General features: G+C 37.7%; 1 protein-coding gene across 2 annotated transcripts in view; it reads right to left on the bottom strand.

The window, feature by feature from the left end:
* Positions 1–2,964: 2,964 nt before the first annotated feature.
* The window catches only part of XPOT (exportin for tRNA), a 169,136-nt gene continuing 150,997 nt past the window's right edge, over positions 2,965–21,103 (bottom strand). For both annotated transcript variants that reach the window (XM_055579549.1, XM_055579554.1), the window contains 7 exons: positions 20,533–20,722; positions 13,977–14,093; positions 13,422–13,537; positions 12,671–12,718; positions 8,336–8,407; positions 5,977–6,033; positions 2,965–3,603 (listed from right to left, as the gene is read on the bottom strand). In XM_055579549.1, the coding sequence (XP_055435524.1) occupies positions 3,577–3,603; positions 5,977–6,033; positions 8,336–8,407; positions 12,671–12,718; positions 13,422–13,537; positions 13,977–14,093; positions 20,533–20,722 (627 nt within the window). In that variant the 3' untranslated portion in view covers positions 2,965–3,576. The remainder of the gene's footprint in view (positions 3,604–5,976; positions 6,034–8,335; positions 8,408–12,670; positions 12,719–13,421; positions 13,538–13,976; positions 14,094–20,532; positions 20,723–21,103) is intronic.

Genomic DNA, 21,103 nt, shown 5'->3' with positions numbered 1-21,103 from the left:
AGTCCTTAAGCGTGTTTTTATCATATATCATAGGTACAAAATGGAGATAACAAAAGTCCACTATAATGTTACAAAGGAATTTACATTATTAAACTTTTAAACAATGTTTAATGATGGAATCATTCTAACAATGGTCTATTCACTGCTTACAATTCCCACTAATTTTAGTTCACCCCTATCTAATGCCAAGGAGAAGGCCTTGAGTCCAAGTTCCTTATAACAGTATAACCTACATCTCAAAGTTGAATGGGAGAAAATGTGATTAGCTGAAGGCCTTGATTCAAAATGTTTACTGTATTGAGGAACACTGAAATACTTTTTCTGGAAGATCAAGCCGTTTGTGAAGCATTTAATGTTAGTATTTAAGATTTAAATAAACTGTTAGGCCCAAAACTATACCAGGCCTCATAAAACTTGTAGTTCCATAGTTAAGACATACAAATCCCTGTCTTCTTGCCTCAGTGAGGCTTTGTTAAGGTGAGATTCACCCTTGAGACAATTATTGGGGTGTTTGCTTTTGGAGGCTATTATACAATACAGGTAAGGCAATTTATGATGAAAGTTTCCTAATTGCTATGGCACCCCCTAAGTGAAGTGCTCTAGACAACTTCAAGGAAGTTAAGTGTGAATTATTACACATGATTAGATACCATGATGGAGAAGGCAATGGCACCCCACTCCAGTACTCTTGCCTGGAGTCCCATGGACAGAGGAGCCTGGTAGGCTGCAGTCCATGGAGTCGCTAGGAGTCTGACAGGAGTAAGCGACTTCACTCTCACACATTGGAGAAGGAAATGGCAACCCACACCAGTGTTCTTGCTTGGAGAATCCCAGGGACGGAGGAGCCTGGTGGGAGGCTGTCTCTGGGGTTGCACGGAGTCGGACACGACTAGAGTGACTTAGCAGCAGTAGCAGCAGCAGGTACCATGAAGTTTTAATCTCTATTATAGATTCTTAATGCCCGTTTTGATTTCTCTTAGCTCTGAACACTTGTGAATCTTCTGAAGGGCTTTAAAGAGCCAGGAAGGAAGGAGGAGGTGTCACCTTTACATGTATGGAATAAACAGTGCAGTAACAATGGCTACTCGAGGCTTGCCAGGTGGCTCAGTGGTAAACAATCTGCCTGCCAAGCAGGAGACTTGGATTCAATCCCTAGGTCAGGAAGATCCTCTGGAAAAGGAAATGGCCACCCACTCCAGTATTCTTGCCTGGAATATCCCATGGACAGAGAAGCCAGCAGGTTACAAAAGAGTATATAAAATAGCATGGGGGATGCTTGGGGCTGGTGCACTGGGACGACCCAGAGGAATGGAATGGGGAGGGAGGAGGGAGGAGGGTTCAGGATGGGGAACACATGTATACCTGTGGTGGATTCATTTTGATATTTGGCAAAACTAATACAATTATGTAAAGTTTAAAAATAAAATTAAATTAAATTAAAAAAAAAAATAGCATGGGGTCACAAGAGAGTCAGACACCACCTAGTGACTAAACAATAGTTCTTATCAATAAGCAGATGCTACAGTAAGCTTTTTTCATGTTTAACTTACTGAATTCTTAGTTATAAAGTAGTTACCATTATTTCCCTCATTTTAAAGATGGGTAACTGGGGCAGAGAGAACTTGTCAAAGGTTTTAAAACCAATTACTGGCATAACTGCTATCTGAACCTACTGAATCTGGATCCCAAGCCTGTCTAAGCTTTTAACTACTATGCTATGCAATTCAGTATACTCTGAACAATCAGTTCAAAGATAGTATCCACAGGGGATTGGCTCCAGGACCCTCAGATACCAAAATCCTTGGATGCTCATTTCTTATATAAAATAGCATAGTATTTGCATGTAATCCATGCACATCCTCCCACATACTTTAAATGATCTCTAGCTTACAATACCTAATGCAATGTAAATGCTATATAAATAGTTCTCAAGTACAGCAAATTCAAGTTTTGATTTTTCAAACCTTCTGGAAATTGTTTTTTCCAAGTATTTTTGATCTAAGGTTGGTTGAATCCATGGATGTGGAACCTGCACATACAGAGGGCTGACTGTATAATATACATCTCATTGATCTGTTTTTACAATTAACTGTTAACTTAGTTTAGCACCTTTATTCTATGTTAGGAAAATGTTTAAAATCGTTTCTGGAATTAACCCCAGGAGAATATGTAAAATTAAGGATACAATTTTAGGGAATTTAGAAGACCACTGAAGCCCATCCATGAAACCTCTAGGGACCACATGGGCCAAAGGTTAAAAAAAAACCCTTAACCACCCTAAAACCTTACTTGGGAGTTTGGAATTTAAACTTAAATGATGACTATAGTAATTCTGCTGCTCAGTTTTGTCCATCCTTTCTTAATTTTCCAATAGTACTACTGGTCTTATCGTCTTGGTTTCTTGCATGAAAGTGAAAGCGTTAATCACTCAGTTGTGTCCGACTCCTTGCAGCCCCATGGATTGTAGCCCACCACGCTCCTCTGTCCATGGAATTCTCCAGGCAAGAATACTAGAGTGGGTAGCAATTCCCTTCTCCAGGGGATCTTTCCCACCCAGGGATTGAACCCAGGTCTCCCGAACTGCAGGCAGACTCTTTACTGTCTGAGCCACCAGGGAAGGTTTCTTGCATAGTTATGAATAAAAATGGGGGAAGGCAGGGGAACTAAACCGGCAGCTACTACTTATAAGCATTATAAACACAAAGGTATATTGTGCCCTAAGTAAATCCAGTTAAGATGGAAAATATTAATTTTTAATTCTATCAACATATGCATACAGGCTTTTTGTAGTGCATTTGAAAAAAGATTCTAAATTGCTTAATAGAACAAAGTAGGATATACTCTTTTAGGAGCACAATTAAATCATCCAAACACTCATACAGTATGTGCAGTCCCTTAAATGGGAAATCAAGGCGAGATGAAAAAGTAAGGCTCAAGTATTTAAAATAATTCCAAAAGACTTGATATATTTCCCTATGTAAAATTTATTTGCTTTTTTTAATAAAAAATGTATAACACCAGCACCTACTCTTCAATCAGTTAATTTATGAAACCATTCTGTTTTGTAGAATACACATTGGCATTGAAACAGTTTAAGGAAATGTAATAGCTATCTACAAAAAAGTTAATTTTGATTTTATTCCCCCTACTTTTTTATGAGTCTGCACACATAAATGAAAGTTTATGAGTCTGCACACATAAAACAAAAATTTAAATTTTCAAACATTTTATATTCAGTAATGAAAAAGAAGTACACTGTTTTCTTGCTATGGTCTTTATAAAGGACTTAAAACTTTCAAGTTAAAAAAAAAAGGTACTAGGATAACTCTGCTGTATCTTACAACAGCATTTTTATATAGAACGATTTAATCGGCATGCAACTTCTCTATGTTGTCACATACCTGTAATTTAGGGGAAGTTACACCCATTTTAGAGAAAAAAATCCCAATACATATACTGCAATAAGCTCAAAGCAATGTTAAAAAGACCAGTGTGAACAGCACACAAAAAATTGTTTATTTATAAATTATTAACTGGAATTCTTGATCATGAAGTAGGCACGGGGAGATCTAGTCCTCAGGGCTTTGCTCTCTGGAAGAACACCTGTAAATAAGGTATTGGTTCATTTAGTACTGATGTCAGATGATTATCACCTTTTACCTGAAGAAGGGCTCCATGTTACTGGGTGCTAGTCACTATTCTAAAACATTTCATATACTCCATAAATCACACATAATACAAGCCAAAAACTGTCTCTTCTGGACAACTTGGTAAGTCTAGAGATAACTAATGTTGCCATTACTCAATTGGGAAACTAGTGAAAATATGGTGCTCCCTCCAGTGCTATGAGAGTCAAGCAGTGAGAGGGGAACATGCTCTTGACAATGGTTTGCTACTGGCACTACTGTCAAAGTTAATGGGAGGAAATTAAATTCTGAGGAAGAAACAAACAAGTCAAAGCTAAAGATAGCAGGTGTTATCCCTTGACTATTTATTTGATTATAAAAAAATACTTCCAATTTAACATCTAAGACTATGAATATGTAGGCTAGAGGCTGCGCTAAGCACTGGCTCAATATTACTCCCGTCCATAGTTGGGTTCATGTTAAGTAAGCACCAGAGAGTAAACAGAAGGCAGTAAACTCATTATGGATAACGACCACATTCGTCATTATATCTGTAACACCTAGTAGATCAGACATTCACATAATAATTATTAACTATCTATTGACTAAGTGGAGAGAAAAGAATCATCACTATATAAGCAAAACATAGAGGCCACGATTAAGGTTAGCCTTGAAGAATGGGTAGAATTCCTAAAGGGAAAGAGTGCTAATAAGGCAAAATATCTGAAGAACAGCAGGAATAGTAAGGGATATTCCTGCAAGAGAAAACAAAAAGGTAGTCTTGAGCTCAGAATCTGGGGGGAAAAAAAAAAAAAAAGGCACCTAAATGCCAAATTAAAGAATTTGTTACTGTTTAGTCAACAATTAAGCCTATGAAGATCATGAAGAAGAGGAATGAATTTCAGAAAACTTTTCAATGTTTTCAAATGGATCAACTTGGATAGAACAAGGGAAGGGAAATCAGAGTGAGAGAACAGAAGCCGACACCAGAGTGGCAGCACGGGAGACAGAAAACAAGTGAGACAGTGAGGAGCAAACAATCGGCAAGATCTAAGGATTAATCAGACAGGAACAGAGGAGGCTCAAAAGAAGGAACTTCATTTTTTTTTCCAACTAGAAGAATAATGCCATAGAGAAGCTGCGCTTGGGAGGAAGACTATAAATGCTGTTGGGATGAATATACTTGGAGCACAAGCCTCCTACAGTGTACCTAGACCTGCTGGAACAGATACCTCTAACAGAGTTACAATTTATTTTTAGTCCTTTAATCCAGTGTGATGATCAGTTACTTAACAGAGGTTACTTCCACAGGTACTTTTTATGGGGAACTGGGAAAGGGGAGGGTTCCCAATGATAAACAGTAACGCTCTTCTCACAAACTCTTTGGTCAGTTTAAGCTGACAAACTATTAATAGGGGAAAAATTGGCAAGGGAAGATGGTAGAACCAAAGTTGAAGGGCAGCACACTTATTTATCAGTGAAGTCCCTTGACTTGAATGCCTTTGGCAAAAGGACCAGGGAGCCATTAAATTACTTATCACTAAGAAATTTAGCACGTGCTTTACCCTAAATTTGTTGAAGATAATTAATAAAGAACAGTTCCTCAAGCTGTCACACTATAACTTTAATTCCAGACCATGAGCTCCCTGTGGGCAGGGAAAGTCACTCATACCGGTATCTGCAGCAGTTAGGACAGTATGTGTTACATAACAAGGCAGTCACAGAGTGCTGACTGAGTGACTAGCTGGGTGAGGGCAAGAAAGCTGTTTCATGGATTTAACTGTAGAAATGAATACCAAATGAATACTTGGAGGTTGGTTTGGTTAATTCAGTGGTTTTATGACTATAAAAAGAGCCTTCATGGCCAAATCTGAGGATTCTACTTTTTGTCCATTTTGCAAATTTGGAAGTTTCAAGATAAGATATAACCAAGTAACTCATACTTCTGTTTCTTTATTTTTAGTTCCTTACTTTCAACTCAATATGGGTAGCTGTTCTTAAATATTACTTGCTTTCCCAATTCTCTAGTTCCTATTTAGTTACATCACAAAACTGTAAAAGGAAATGACATTTTTGTATCAACATGGTCAGGCATATACAATTCAGTGTGCTTATCTTACTCTAACCTTTCGTAGGAGCTCAGCTGAAAGGGCCTTCACATAAAACTGGAATGTAGTAATAGTTATTAATTGTGGATTCTTAGAAGCAGATTTTAGAGCAAAGAGATTCCCAAATATGTAACTATGTGACTGTTGGTCAAACTACAGTATGATACAGTATGCTGTAGTATGTACTGACTCTGAAACATCACCTAATTGTATGAAAATATGTAAGTCTTCCAAATACCTACCTTTAAGTAGTTTTTAAAAACTTTAGCATCAGGCTGCTGAAGCGCTTGACAAAACTCCTGAGGGGCCAGGAGGGGAGGAGAGATAAAAGAATGAGTCATTTGTATTATTCATCAAAATTCAAAACCACAATATTCTTTTAAAATTGTGATAATAAAATCATAAAACTGACCATCTTAACCACATATACAGGACAGCACTGTTAACTATATGCACTGTCATGCACCAGATCTCAAGAATTTTTCATCTTGCAAAACTAAAACTCCACACCCATTGAACAAGTCCCCGTTCCCCCTTTCTCCCCAGCCCCCACCCCCAGCCACCAACATTCTACCTTCTGTTTCTAAGAGTTTGACCACTTTAGATACTTCATTTAAGTGGAATAATGCAATATCTGTTTTTGTGATTGGCTTATTTCATTTAGCATAATGTCCTCATGGTTCATCCATGTTGTAGCATATGACAAAATTTCCCTTTTTGTTTTAAAGGCTGAACCATATCTGTTCTATGTATACACCACATTTGGCTTATCCATTCACCCGTCAACAGACATTCAGGTTGCTTCACATCTCCAGTATTCATATTATAATTTATCAAAATTAACCTGAACAGTTCCTCACCAAAAAGGTTATAAGACATTTTCAAATGTAATACTTTTCAGACAGGCTGTTTTCACGTTGGAGAACATGGATGTTCTGGGGAAGATAGACTTGCCTCAGAAGCATGAGTGGGACAAAAATTACATGGCTATGGCTGTTCTCATCTAGTAAAAGGGTAATTGTGAGGAGCCAGACCAAATGAAAAAGAGAAAATTCTCTTCAATAGAATTGTGCAAGAAGCACAGTCAGATGGCATATGAGAAAAGGGAAAACTGGGAATCATTATCTTTTACAAGCAAATTATTAGATAGAAATATAATAACTTTGCTTCATTTAGTAATCTAGGAAACTATTTGAGCTATTCAAAATTGAGTGGTATATTTCTGTTTCTGATGCATTAAGATCATAAGTAATTAGTAACATACTGTTTTTATAAAATATTAATTTACTTATGTAACAAATGGTAAATGAGAAAATTAATATCCAAGTTAAAGATATGTTATAAAATTAGAGATCATAAATTCATTGAAAATTAATTTTGTAAGTACTCTTATGTGAGGTCTGTCTTTCATTCAGTTTTTTCAGTGCCTCTTAAAAAACAGCATTATAAAATACTATTGATGAAGAAACAATCCTTAGAATCTATACAAGACATCCTAACTCTAGTTTCAATCGGGATTTTGATACCTCATTAGAACTATGTGCTATTGCACAAGAGGTCTGGATACCTAGATGCTCAGAAAACAACTGAATGCCATCATAAAAATGACTGTGCTGCTCACCTCAAAATATGATTTCAAATTCACAAGCTAAGCACAGGTGAGCTTGGCCTGTGTAAAGTTAACCACCGGGCACAAACCTTCAGACCATGCGTTCATGTGCCACAGCCCCCGCTGGCAGGCTGGGGGAGCCTATTAGACCACTTTCAGAATGTTTTAAAAAATACTGTTAAAATACATGGGGTTACAAAGCAAACTAATGATAATGAATTATGCTTAGGAAATATATTTGTGGCAGATATATTCTGCTATATATCAGAATAATAAGACTTACTGACTTAGATAAGTGGCTACTTCAAGATCTCTGGAACAATGTAATGTGATATAAAAATATCTGTGATTCCTATGAGTGACAAAGTCACAGGCAATGTGAATACTACTATGATCTGTCACCCACACAATGGTAGGAAATTAAATTTCTGTTAGATAGAAAAGAAAAAGACATTTTTTTCCCCCATTCAATTTCACAGACCCTCTGATGTTTGGACTTTGGCTATCCTATGTGTATTAAGTCAAGGTGAATGTAATAGTTCTGGCTTTCTTTTTTCTTTTAAAGCCTTTTTATTGATTTTGTTACAATTATGATTATGTTTTGGTCTTTTGGTCAAGAGGTATGTGGGATCTTCCTGACCAGGAATGGAACCTGTACCCCCTGCACCAGAAGGTGAAGTCTTAACCACTGGACCACCAGGGAACTTCCAGATTTGGCTTTCTCCAATCAAAATTTAAATTGAATTACAGTGGCTCAGTGGCAAACAATCCACCTGCCAGCAGGAGATGCAGGTTCAATCCCTGGGTTGGGAAGATCCCTTGGAGAAGGAAATGGCAACCCACTCCAGTATTCTTGCCTAGGAAATCCCATGGAGAGAGGAGCCTTGTGGGCTTCAATCCACGGGATCACAAACAATCGGACATGACTTAGGGACTAAACAACAACTTCTTTAATTAAGATTAAGAGGAAAATCTGCTATGACAGCTCTTACCTGAATTATCTCTGGAGCTACTTGCAAGGAAGGCAGGTATTCCTGTTGAAGGTACTGAACACATTCTGGGCCCTGAAAATTAAATTGGAACAATATATGAATACTCTAAATACAATATGGTATTGTGATTAAGAACACAGATTCTAAAGCCAGACTGCTTTGAAGCCTGGCTCTAGCTAACTTCTAGTAACTTGGGTAGGTTACTTAATCTCCCTGAGCCTCAGTTTCTGAAAAAATGGAGTTATTGTGAGGGTTGGATGAGTTAACAAACGTAAAGCTGCTAGAATAACACTTAGCACTCAGGACACATTAACATTACGCAGTATTATGCAGTGCTAGAGACTAAACAAATATTCTTCTAAATGCAAGAGATCACAAAACCAGAGTCTGACTCACAGGACTGAAAAAGAAAGCAAAGAGAGGTGCTCCCAATCTACCAGAGTGGACTACAGGCATGCTGGGGGAAGCCTGCGGGTAGTGCCAGGAAAATTAACATCTTTAGAAATGAAAATACAAGCAGGAAATAACAAAATGCTACATAGGAGATAATAGCAATAAAAGCACACCTCCTCCTTCTGTTCAATAAACTAGGAAACAGGAATTTAGTAGCCAGGTGAGGAAACTAAGACACAGGAAGATAAGGTGATTTGTCCAGTTTGCTGTTAATTAAGTCTGTACTAAATACTAAATAAAGAGCACGTCATTTGGTATCTTAAACCATTGTCCTTCGTTGCCAACTGCTAGTACTTCTAGATGCTAAAACTTTCGGAAAGTTATCTGGCTTTTTAAGGGTAAACTTGGCAGAGGGAGGGGAGAAGAGTTCCACAGACTTACCCCTAATCTCTGCCCCTTCTCAACACTTACAAAGAACTTAGGACACAGTTTGAGAACGGCTATCTTACAGCACTCTGTTGCTGAGACAGTGGCCTCAACCAAATACAATAAATTCAATACTCAGAAAACAAACAAACAAAATCTCTACTAATTTCATCTTCAAACATGAATCTAACTTAAATGTTTTAATATGTTGATTACTCCAACCTAGTGCAACTGAAAGGATGCTATCAAAACAAAAGCAATCCAACTCTCTTCAATGTACTTCTCCCTGCATTAATATCTGGATTTCCTGTTAACATTATTGCTCCTGAATCAAAGGCTTTCTTTATGTTTCCTTATCCACCTTGACTCCTGACCCACTAGCCCGATCAATCCAGGTCACAATTTAATGATCCTTCTAAGGAAACTTGTTCCTGAGAGGAGATAATACTGGACTGTTTGTGCAAGTTTCTCATATCACTTCTACTTTCCTTCTCACTTCTTTATTCTACTACTCTCCGGTACTAAATGCCCATTCACTGCTCATCACTGCATATAAATCCACTGTTATCACTTAAAAATGGAGTATAGTTTTGTTTTTTTTTTTAACGAAGAAACATAAACTTTGACCTCTAGAGGATATCAGTCAGGTAAATAAATGAGAAAATAGAAAAATGAAGTAAATAATTTTCAAATATAATGTTCAGATCAGATCAGATCAGTCACTCAGTTGTGTCCGACTCTTTGCGACCCCATGAATCACAGCACGCCAGGCCTCCCTGTCCATCACCAACTCCCGAAGTTCACCCAGACTCACATCCATCGAGCCAGTGATGCCATCCAGCCATCTCATCCTCTGTCGTCCCCTTCTCCTCCTGCCCCCAATCCCTCCCAGCATCAGAGTCTTTTCCAGTGAGTCAACTCTTCGCCTGAGGTGGCCAAAGTACTGGAGTTTCAGCTTTAGCATCATTCCTTCCAAAGAAATCCCAGGGCTGATCTCCTTTAGAATGGACTGGTTGGATCTCCTTGCAGTCCAAGGGACTCTCCAACACCACAGTTCAAAAGCATCAATTCTTCGGCTCTCAGCCTTCTTCACAGTCCAACTCTCACATCCATACATGACCACTGGAAAAACCATAGCCTTGACTAGACAAACCTTTGTTGGCAAAGTAATGTCTCTGCTTTTGAATATGCTTCTAGGTTGGTCATAACTTTCCTTCCAAGGACTAAGCGCCTTTTAATTTCATATAAATATAATGTTCCACTTGATTCAATTCTGTGTGTGTTTAAATAACAACTCTGAGGACAAGATAAACACTTCCAAATTGTAAATATCATTCTTCCTGTTTGTTATTCCTCGTTCTCCTTGACTCTCTAGCATCCAAAATGTTAACCAGTCTTCTCTTTCATGACTCTAGTCCCCTAACTTTCATACCTTTGGCCCTACTTCTAGCTTTCTGCTGACTCTTGCTTTAGCCAAAGTTCTTTCTGTCCTGGTCTAAGGTCTCATTCATTTCTACTACTCCATCTTAAACTACATCCTGAGAACTCCAAAACTAGTATTTAGTTCTAACTTCTTTTGACCCACATTTCTAAGTGTTCTGTGTACATTTTTTCTACCTAGCTATTCTAAATTACAATCACTGCCTATTAACTTCCCAACTTTTCACATGTAACACATACCTAGTCCCAATTTGGTTTTTAGCTATTCTACCCCTATACTTTGCCAACAAAGGTCCGTCTAGTCAAGGCTATGGTTTTTCCAGTGGTCATGTATGAATGTGCGAGTTGGACTGTGAAGAAAGCTGAGTGCTGAAGAATTGATGCTTTTGAACTGTGGTGTTGGAGAGTCCCTTGGACTGCAAGGAGATCCAACCAGTCCATTCTAAAGGAGATCAGCCCTGGGATTTCTTTGGAAGGAATGATGCTAAAGCTGAAACTCCGGTACTTTGGCCACCTCAGGCGAAGAGTTGACTCACTGGAAAAGACTCTGATGCTGGGAGGGATTGGGGGCAGGAGGAGAAGGGGACGACAGAGGATGAGATGGCTGGATGGCATCACTGACTCGATGGACGTGAGTCTGAGTGAACTCTGGGAGTTGGTGATGGACAGGGAGGCCTGGCGTGCTGCGATTCATAGGGTCGCAAAGAGTCGAACACGACTGAGCAACTGAACTGAACTGAACCCCTATACTTTAGTTAAACAGTATAACATTATTTTTCACTAAGTCTACACTGAACACCTGATCTGTCTTCCTACACCTGTCACAGTATCTTTGCCCAGAGTGCCAGCTCCTCCTGGTCAGTCTAATGAATCCACAGTTATTTCATAGTCTATAAAAAAACCGAAAAATACTTCCTCTTTTCAGTACTGACTTATATACTGCCTGGGCAGATCTGCTCATTCATCTTTAGTCCCACTATGTTCCATTTAATACAAATGGATTAATTTACTGTACCTCTATTAAAGTACTTACTTAACACATCCAATTGAGTTTTTAAGTATTGGTCTCCCCGATTCTAAGTGAAAGTTGCTTAGTCGTGTCCGACTCTTTGCGACCTCATGGATAGCCCATGGAATTCTCCAGGCCAGAATACTGGAGTGAGTAGCTGTTCCCTTCTCCAGGGGATCTTCCCAACCCAGGTCTCCCACATTGCAGGTGGATTCTTTACCAGCTGAGCTACCAGGGAAGCCCGATTCTAAGCTCCACAAATATTGGGGCACTTTTTATTCATGTTTATACAGGATCCTTGCTGCCCCAAACACAGAGCCCTTCCTCCCTAGCACGTAATACGTGTAGAGAAAATGCTGGATTGAAAACTCTTCAAGTCTCTCTTGGAATCAAAAATTCAAGTTCAGACAAGGGAGTGGGATGTACGGAGACTCTGAACAAAACCTCATGTGTTTATTTTGGGTGGTTGAGGGAAGCTGCTGCTCACTAGATGACTTCAGCTATGCAGGACTGCTAGTCATGTGCTGGCATCCTGGCTTTGAGAAGTCGGAGACAGAAATCTTTGTTTTAAAAAAAAAAGGACCTGATTTTCAAATGCTGGCAATTAGTTCCCTAGTTAAAAACACTATATAAAGCAAACAACACACCAACTAGATTCAGCCCAGAATCACTTATGATTTATACAAATTGTTAGGTTAACAAGGGGACTACAAACTTCTGAAGTAGTGAAGTGCTCTAACCAATCGGTAACACTAAGAAGTTGGACAAATCTGTGAGGAACCTACCAGATAGTGAAACCTGGGATTGTGAAATTCTGTTTAAGATTTTTCTTATTGTTTGTCAAACCAAACAAATATACATTTTAACTTTCTGGTTATCCCAAATGTGAAAGACAATAAAGGATGCTACTACTTTTGTTTGACCCCACCCTCACATCCAAGATAGTCGAAAGCGAAGTTAATCAATTTTCATAAAAGATAGTTTTCAAGAACAAGACATACTCAATTAAAACTATAAAAAATAAACATGCAAGCTGAAAGTAAGGGAGCAAGAAGTACAAAGCTTACCCGTTTGAGATGAATTGTTTTCAGTGTCACTGCACACTCAGATAAAGCCTATGAAAAGCAAGTTTAAGAAATTTAATATAGTCAATTCTTAAATACTGAACCTACATTTCTTTCCCTTGCCACTGTTCACTAACATTTACTGCTAAAGAAAAGATGGAGAAAGGAATGGTAACAGACAAGCAAAAGAAACAAATGAGTTAGACAGAAAAATACAAAAATACTGTCTTAATGTAGTGCATTATAATTAAGAAATCAAGCTTTTACTTGGTCCTAGGGAAATGAGTAAAGGGCAACTGCTTGACATTAAGCATTCTAAAGATGAGATTTGGGGAAACTATTAAATGAGGAAGAGACAGTTACTCTCTTAATGATTAAGAAAAAAAAAACAACAACATTAAGCACAAGTTTTAGGATGAAAGAAGTGGTAGAAACTAGTAACCCAACCAAGCTTTAAAGAATGCTTGCATCATGTACCCTTTCACAGTCCTAGAAAAAGTCCTGGTTGTTAAAACTGGAGGAGCTACATTTTATACAGTCAACTTTAATATCAAGATTTAGTAAGAATTCACAAAAGGTCCAAAAGGTATCATCAATGTTTTAAAAAAATTTTTTAATGAATATTCTAATTTGAAATTATTATTATTTTTTAAAGTCACTGAAATCTAATATAATCAGCCTGGCATTAAGGAAGAAATTGTGAGTTAGAATACATGAGATCTAAGAAGGTCTAAAGAGATTCCTAGGTGCTTACCAATACTGTTTGAGCATCTGCCAGATCAAAGGTTTGTTTTAAAGGTGCTAGGAAACATGCGGGGACAATGTGCTTATAAACAAAATCAGCAAATCCCACTGGTCCATCTTTACCTCCTGTTAAGAAAATTCAAATTTTTATCTTGTATAATAATGAAGTCATTTAATTTATCACCAGTGAAAATCAACTCCCAGCGCCTGTCTGTGTTAGGACTAGGATCTCATTTCATCTCTCTTGTCTTAGGAAACAGGTTGGGGAATGAAGAATTTTTTTTTTTAATTATATTTATCTTTGACTGTGCTGGGTCTTCATTGCTGCGTGGGCTTTTCTCTATTGAGGTACAGGCTCTAGGGCACACAGGCTTCAGCAGCTGCAGCTCCTGGGCTCTTGAGCACAGGCTCAATAGTTGTGATGCACAGGCTTAGTTGCTCCAAGGCATGTGGGATCTTCCTGGATCAGGGATCAAACCTGTGTCTCCTGCACTGGCAGGCACATTCTTTTACTACTGAGACACCAGGGGAAGCCCCAAGATTTTTTTAAAAAGAATTATCTTACCCCAGAGTTCTACCAACTTGGAAAGGATAATAAAACATGTTTTCTGAGCAATGGGATCTGGATATTCGACTGCTCCTTGAATAACAGTAACCAGCACTCGTTCTACATTCTCTGCACCTGAAGAGAAAAACGGGAGTTCGATCTGAAAAAGAACTAGAAAGACAATCTGAAGTTCTGATTTCATATATAGTAACAAGACAAAAGCATTTACAGGGTTGATAAGATCCCTCAATTTTTATTATCCTGGCTCCTAAATTTCAAGTATAAAACACTGAAAAATCACTATTCCCTCATTATCCCACCCTCTGGATTTCCATATAGCAAAATTCTCTATGTGGACCCCTGTAGTCCATTTTTAATAGCTTATTGACCAGAGACAATTCAATATTCAGTTACATAACTAATTGCAGGCCACAGGCACTAAATTTCTGCAAAAATCCCCCAGACACTAATGTGTTAATTAAAAAAAAAAAGGCAAAGTGGCCAGTAAGATTCAATTGTCGGGTCAATTCTGGCAAGAAGCCATCACAGTATTATACTATGAAGGAATCAACTAATATAGCTTTAGGCAAACAAAGAACATTCTCTAGAATAAAACACATACTAGAACACACAACCAAGCCACAGTAAATATAAAAGGATAGAAATAATTTCAAGTATCTTTTCTGACCACAATGGCATGAAACTAGAGATCAACCACAGAAAGAAAAATGAAAAACAACTATGTGGAAATCAAACAACGTGGTACTAAAACACCAATGGGTCAATGAGGAAATCAAAGAAGAAAAAAGAATACCAAAGCAAGTGATAATGTAAAACTACCATACAAAAGTCTACAGGATGCAGCAAAAGCAGTCTTAAGACAGAAGTTCATAGTGATATAGGCCTTCCTCAAAAAAACAAGAAAAATCTCAAACAATGGAACCTACCACCTAAAAGAATTAGAAAAAGAACAAACGAATCCTGAAGTCAACAGAAGGAAGGAAATAAATATCAGAGAGAAGACACAGATTAAATAGATTTAAAAAAATAATAGAAAAAGGCAATAAAAGCAGGAGATGGTTTTTTGGAAGGGATAAACAAAATCAACAAACCTGTAGCCTGTCTCATCAAGAAGGAAAAGGACTCAAATAAACAAAATAAAAAATGAAAAAGAAATAACAACCAGTACTAGAGAAATTTTTTAAAAAATTATAATACTACAGTTATATGGCAACAAAATGGACAACCTAGAAGAAATGGAAAAATTTCTAGAGACATACAGCCTACCACATCTGAATCAAGAAGAAACAGGTAACTTCAACAGACTGATCATTAGAAGTGAAATAGAATCTGTCTTAAGAAAATTATAGGCTGGTATCTTTGATGAATATAGACACAAAAATCCTCAACAAAATATTAGCAAACTGAAGCCAATAACACATAAAAACACATGATCAAGTAGGATTTATTTCAGGGTCACAAGGATGGTTCAATATATGCAAATCAATGTGACATACCACCCCAAAAAAATAAAAGACAAAAACCACATGATTATCTCAGTAGATTCAGAAAAAGCATCTGGTAAAATCAACATCCCTTCATTATAAAAACTCTCACCAAAGTGAGTACAGAGGGAGTATATCTCAACATAATAAAAGCCATTTATAACAAACCCACAGTGAATGTAATACTCAATGGTGAAAAGCCAAAAACCTTCCTGCTCAATTTTGGAACAAGAGAAGAATGTTCACTCTCACCACTTCTAATCAATATAGTATTAGAAGTCTCAGCCACAGCAATTAGACAAAAAAAAGAAATAAAGGGTAGTATCCATACTGGAAGGGAGAGGTAAAACTGTCATTATAGGCAAATGACATGATATTCTATATTGAAAACCCTAAGGACTCCATAAAAAAATATATTAGAATAAATGAGTTCAGCAAGGTAGCAGGATACAAGTCTAGTATATAGAAATCTGTCACATTTCTTTAATAATATCAGGAAAAGCAAAAAACAATCACACTTGAGATTGTGTCCAAAAAAATTTAAAAAACCACAACCAATAAATAAACCTACCAAGGAGGTGAAAGATCTATATGCTGAGGACTATAAAAAATTGATAACGGAAACTGAAGATGATTCAAAGAAATGGAAAGATATCCCATGTTCTTGGTTTGGAAGAATATTGTTAGAATGGCCATACTACTCAAAGTTACCTATGGATTTAATACAATTCCTATCAAATTACCCATGGTATTTTTTAAAGAATTAGAAGAAATAATACTAAAATTTATATGGAACCATAAAAGACCCAGAATTGCCAAAGCAATCCTGAGGAAAAAGAACAAAGCTGGAGGCACACCCCTCCCAGACTTTCAACAACACTACAGAGCTATTGTAGTAAAAACAGCATGATAACGGCACAAAAACGAACATACAGATCAATGAAACAAAATAGAAGCCAGAAAAAAACACAAACACCTACAGTCAATTAATCTACAAAGGCAAGATTATATAATGGAAAAAGACAGTCTCTTTGGTAAGTTGTGTTGAGAAAGCTAGACAGCTACTTGTTAATCAGTCAAGTTAGAACATTCCCTTATGCTATACACAAAAATAAACTCAAAATGGCTTAAAGACCTAAATGTAAGATGTGACACCATCAAACTAGAAGAGAATGTTAAGTAAACATTCTCTGACATTATCACAGCAATATTTTCTTAGGTCAGTCTTCCAAAGCAAAAGAAATAAAAGCAAAAATAAATGGAACCTAAACAAACTTATCAGCATTTGCACAGCAAAGTAAATCATAAATGAAATGAGAAGACTGGAAGAAAATATTTACAAATTATGAGATTGATGAGGGCTTAAATCCAAAATATGCAAACAGTTCATAGTACTCAATAACAAAAAAATAAACAACCCCATCAAAAACTGGGCAGAAAACCTAAACAGACCTTTCTTCAAAGACAAACAGATGGCCAAGAAGCACATTAAAAAGACGTGCAACACTGCTAATTATTAGACAAATGCAAATCAAAACTACAATGAGGTTATCACCTCACAGAATGGCCATCATCAAAAAGCCTCCAAATAACAAAGGCTGGAGAGCGTATGGAGAAAAGGTAGCTCTTCTACACTGACGGTGGCAATGTACGCTGGTGCAGCCAGTATGGCGGTTCTTAGAAAACTATACGTGGAGCTACCATGTGATCCAGCAATCCCACTCCTGGCCATATACCCAGAAAAGATGAAAACTCTAATTTGAAAAGAAACGTGCACAACAATGTTCACAGCAGCACTATTTACAAAAGCCCAAACGTGGAAGCAACCTAAATGTCCACCGAAAGATGCATGGATAAACAAGATGTAGGTTATATATACAGTGGGATATACTCAGTCATCAAAAACAGTGGAATATTTCAATCTGCAGCAACATGGATGAACCTAGAGATTATCCTACTAGGTAAAGTGAGTCAGACAGAGAAAGACAAGTATTATATGATACCATTTATATGTGGAGTCTAAATCATGACACAAATGAGCTTATTTACAAAAAAGAAGCAAGACTCACAGACATAAAAAACTTATGGTTACTGAAGAGGAAGTGGGGAGGAATAAATTAGAGGTATGAGATTAACCTCTAAAGACTAGATATCTCTTTAAGAAAATTAGAGATACCAAGGGAACATTTCATGCAAAAATGGGCACAATAAAGAACAGAAATGGTATGGACCTAACAGAAGCAAAAGATATTGAGAAGAGGTGGCAAGAATACACAGGAGAACCACACAAAAAAGATCTTCATGACCCAGATAACCATGATGGTGTGATTATTGGACTAGATCCAGACATCCTGGAACACAAAGTCAAGTGAACCTTAGAAAGCATCACTAAGAACAAAGCTAGTGGAGGTGATGGAATTCCAGTTGAACTATTTCAAATCCTAAAAGATGATGCTGTAAAAGTGCTGCACTCAGTACACCAGCAAATTTGGAAAGCTCAGCAGTGGCCACGGGACTGGAAAAGGTCGGTTTTCATTCCAATCCCAAAGAAAGGCAATGCCAAAGAATGTTCAAACTACCACACAATTGCACTCATCTCATACACTAGCAAAGTAATGCTCAAAATTCTCCAAACCAGGCTTCAACAGTACGTGAACTGTGAACTTCCAGATGTTCAAGCTGGGTTTAGAAAAGGCAGAGGAATCAGAGATCAAACTACCAACATCCGTTCAATCATCAAAAAAGCAAGAGTTCCAGAAAAACATCTATTTCTGCTTTATTGATTATGCCAAAGCCTTTGACTGCGTGGACTACAACAAACTGGAAAATTCTGAAAGAGATGGGAATACCAGACCACCTGACCTGCCTCCTGAGAAATCTGTATGCAGTGGCTCAGAGGGTAAAGCATCTGCCTGCAATGTGGGAGACCCGGGTTCAATCCCTGGGTCGGGAAGATCCCCTGGAGAAGGAAATGGCAACCAACTCCAGTACTCTTGCCTGGGAAATCCCACAGACGGAGAAGCCTGGTAGGCTATAATCCATGGGGTTGCAAAGAATCAGACACAACTGAGCAACTTCACTTTCAAGAAGCAACAGTTAGAACTGGACATGGAACAACAGACTGGTTCCAAATCGGGAAAGGAGTATGTTAAGAATGTATACTGTCACCCTACTTATTTAACTTATATGCAGAGTACATCACGAGAAACACTGGGCTGGAGGAAGCACAAGCTGGAATTAAGATTGCCGGGAGAAATATCAATAACCTCAGATATGAAAATGATACCACACTTATGGCAAAAATTGAAGAAGAACTAAAGAGCCTCTAGAGGAAAGTGAAAGAGAAGAGTGAAAAAGTTGGCTTAAAAACTCAACATTCAGAAAACTAAGATCATGGCATCTGGTCCCATTACTTCATGGCAAGTAGATGCAGAAACAACGGAAACAGTGGCTGACTATTTTTTTGGGCTCCAAAATCATGCAGATGGTAACTGCAGCCATGAAATTAAAAGACGCTTGCTCCCTGGAAGAAAAGCTATGACCAAACCTAGACAGCATATTAAAAAGCAGAGACATTACTTTGCCAACAAAGGTCTGTCTAGTCAAAGCTATGGTGTTTCCAGTAGTCATGTATGGATGTGAGAGTTGGACTATAAAGAAAGCTGAGTGCCAAAGAATTGATATTTTTGAACTGTGGTGTTGGAGAAGACTCTTGAGAGTCCCTTGGACTGCAAGGAGATCCAACCAGTCCTCTTAAAGGAAATGCATCCTGAATATTCATTGGAAGGACTGATGTTGAAGCTGAAACTCCAATACTTTGGCCACCTGATGTGAAGAACTGACTCATTTGAAAAGCCCCTGATGCTGGGAAAGATTCAAGGTGGGAGGAGAAGGGGACAACAGAGGATGAGATGGTTGGATGGCATCATCGACTCAATGAACATGAGTATGAGCAAGCTCCAGGAGTTGGTGATGGACAGGGAAGCCTGGCCATGATGCAGTCCATAGGGTCGCAGATAGTCAGACACTACTGAGCAACTGAACTGAACTGATGAGATTAACAGATATACGTTACTATGTATGAAATAGATAACCAACAAGGACCTACTATATAGAATAAGAAAGAAACTAGATTCAGTATCTTATAATAACCTATAATGGAAAATAATCTGAAAAAGGATATGTATATAACTGAATCACTTGGCTGTATATCTGAAGCTAACACATTGCTAGTCAACTTAAAAAAAAAAAAGAAAAAGGAACACTGGTTTAAGGAAACAGGAACTGAATACAAATTAATTTTAAGGGTGCTGAAGTGAAAGTGATCGCCACTCTGATAATAATGAACTGTCATCCTTGTGGCCAACATACAACTACTTCAAAAGTTCAGTGTTTGTTTATAATAGCCAGGACATGGAAGCAACCTGGATGTCCATCAGCAGACGAATGGATAAGAAAGCCGTGGTACATATACACAATGGAGTATTACTCAGCCATTAAAAAGAATATATTTGAATGAGTTCTAATGAGGTGGATGAAACTGGAGCCTATTATACAGAGTGAAGTAAGCCAGAAAGAAAAACACCAATACGGTATAGTAACTCACATGTATGGAATTTAGAAAGATGGTAATGATAACCCTGTATGCGAGACAGCAAAAGAGACACAGATGTATAGAACAGTCTTTTGGACTCTGTGGGAGAGGGCGAGGGTGGGATGATTTGGGAGAATGGCATTGAAATATGTATAATATTGTATAAGAAATGAATCGCCAGTCCAGGTTCAATGCAGGATACAGGATGCTTGGGGCTGGTGCACTGGGATGACCCAGAGGGATGGTACGGGGAGGGAGCAGGGAGTGGGTTCAGGATGGGGAGCACGTGTACACCCTTGGCGGATTCATGTTGATGTATAGCAAAACCAATACAATATTGTAAAGTAAAAAAATAAATAAATAAAATAAAATCTTAAAAAAAAAAAGTTCAGTGTTTACTTCAACTAGCTCTTGGGCATACAGATACAGAACTGTGACAAATAATAGACAATTTAGGCACTGCATGCATCCCCACCTTGATTTGCTATGACTTCACTCATTCCACTGCCTGTGACTGTTTGCAGGAAAGCAAAGTAACTCCTTCGCAACATCTGCTTCTCTAAAGCAGCAGATTGGTCATTTTCTTCTGCTGGTCGGAGCAAAACTTCAAAAATTGCATGAAGAAGAGGCATGAACATTTGTTGTAAAAATGGGGATACCTGTATCTGAAGAGAGGAAACAACTATTACTATCTGAGAAATAAGAAAATTACTAATTTAAAATTTAGGAAAAACATGTTTTACATAAAGCCTTTTTCCAGAATTTCTGTATTTAGGATACATATTTATATAATTCAGCTAGCAAATATCAATATTAAGACAAAAATCTATATAGCATATACAGTATTGAAAGCCTCAAAAATCATTAAGTTCAAACCATTTCCTACAATTCAAGATTAAGGTTCAAGTAACATGGAATCAAACATATTCCACAAACAAATATTGTCATGGAATATTGTCAAATTTAAATTCTCAATAAATGAATTCTACTGCTAAATTAGGACTTCCCTGATAGCTCAGTTGGTGAAGAATCCACCTCCAATGCAG

This window comes from Bubalus kerabau, chromosome 1 (genome assembly GCF_029407905.1).
Source record: "Bubalus kerabau isolate K-KA32 ecotype Philippines breed swamp buffalo chromosome 1, PCC_UOA_SB_1v2, whole genome shotgun sequence".
Classification (NCBI taxonomy): domain Eukaryota; kingdom Metazoa; phylum Chordata; class Mammalia; order Artiodactyla; family Bovidae; genus Bubalus; species Bubalus kerabau.
This window is presented reverse-complemented; position numbering and strand designations above follow the sequence as displayed.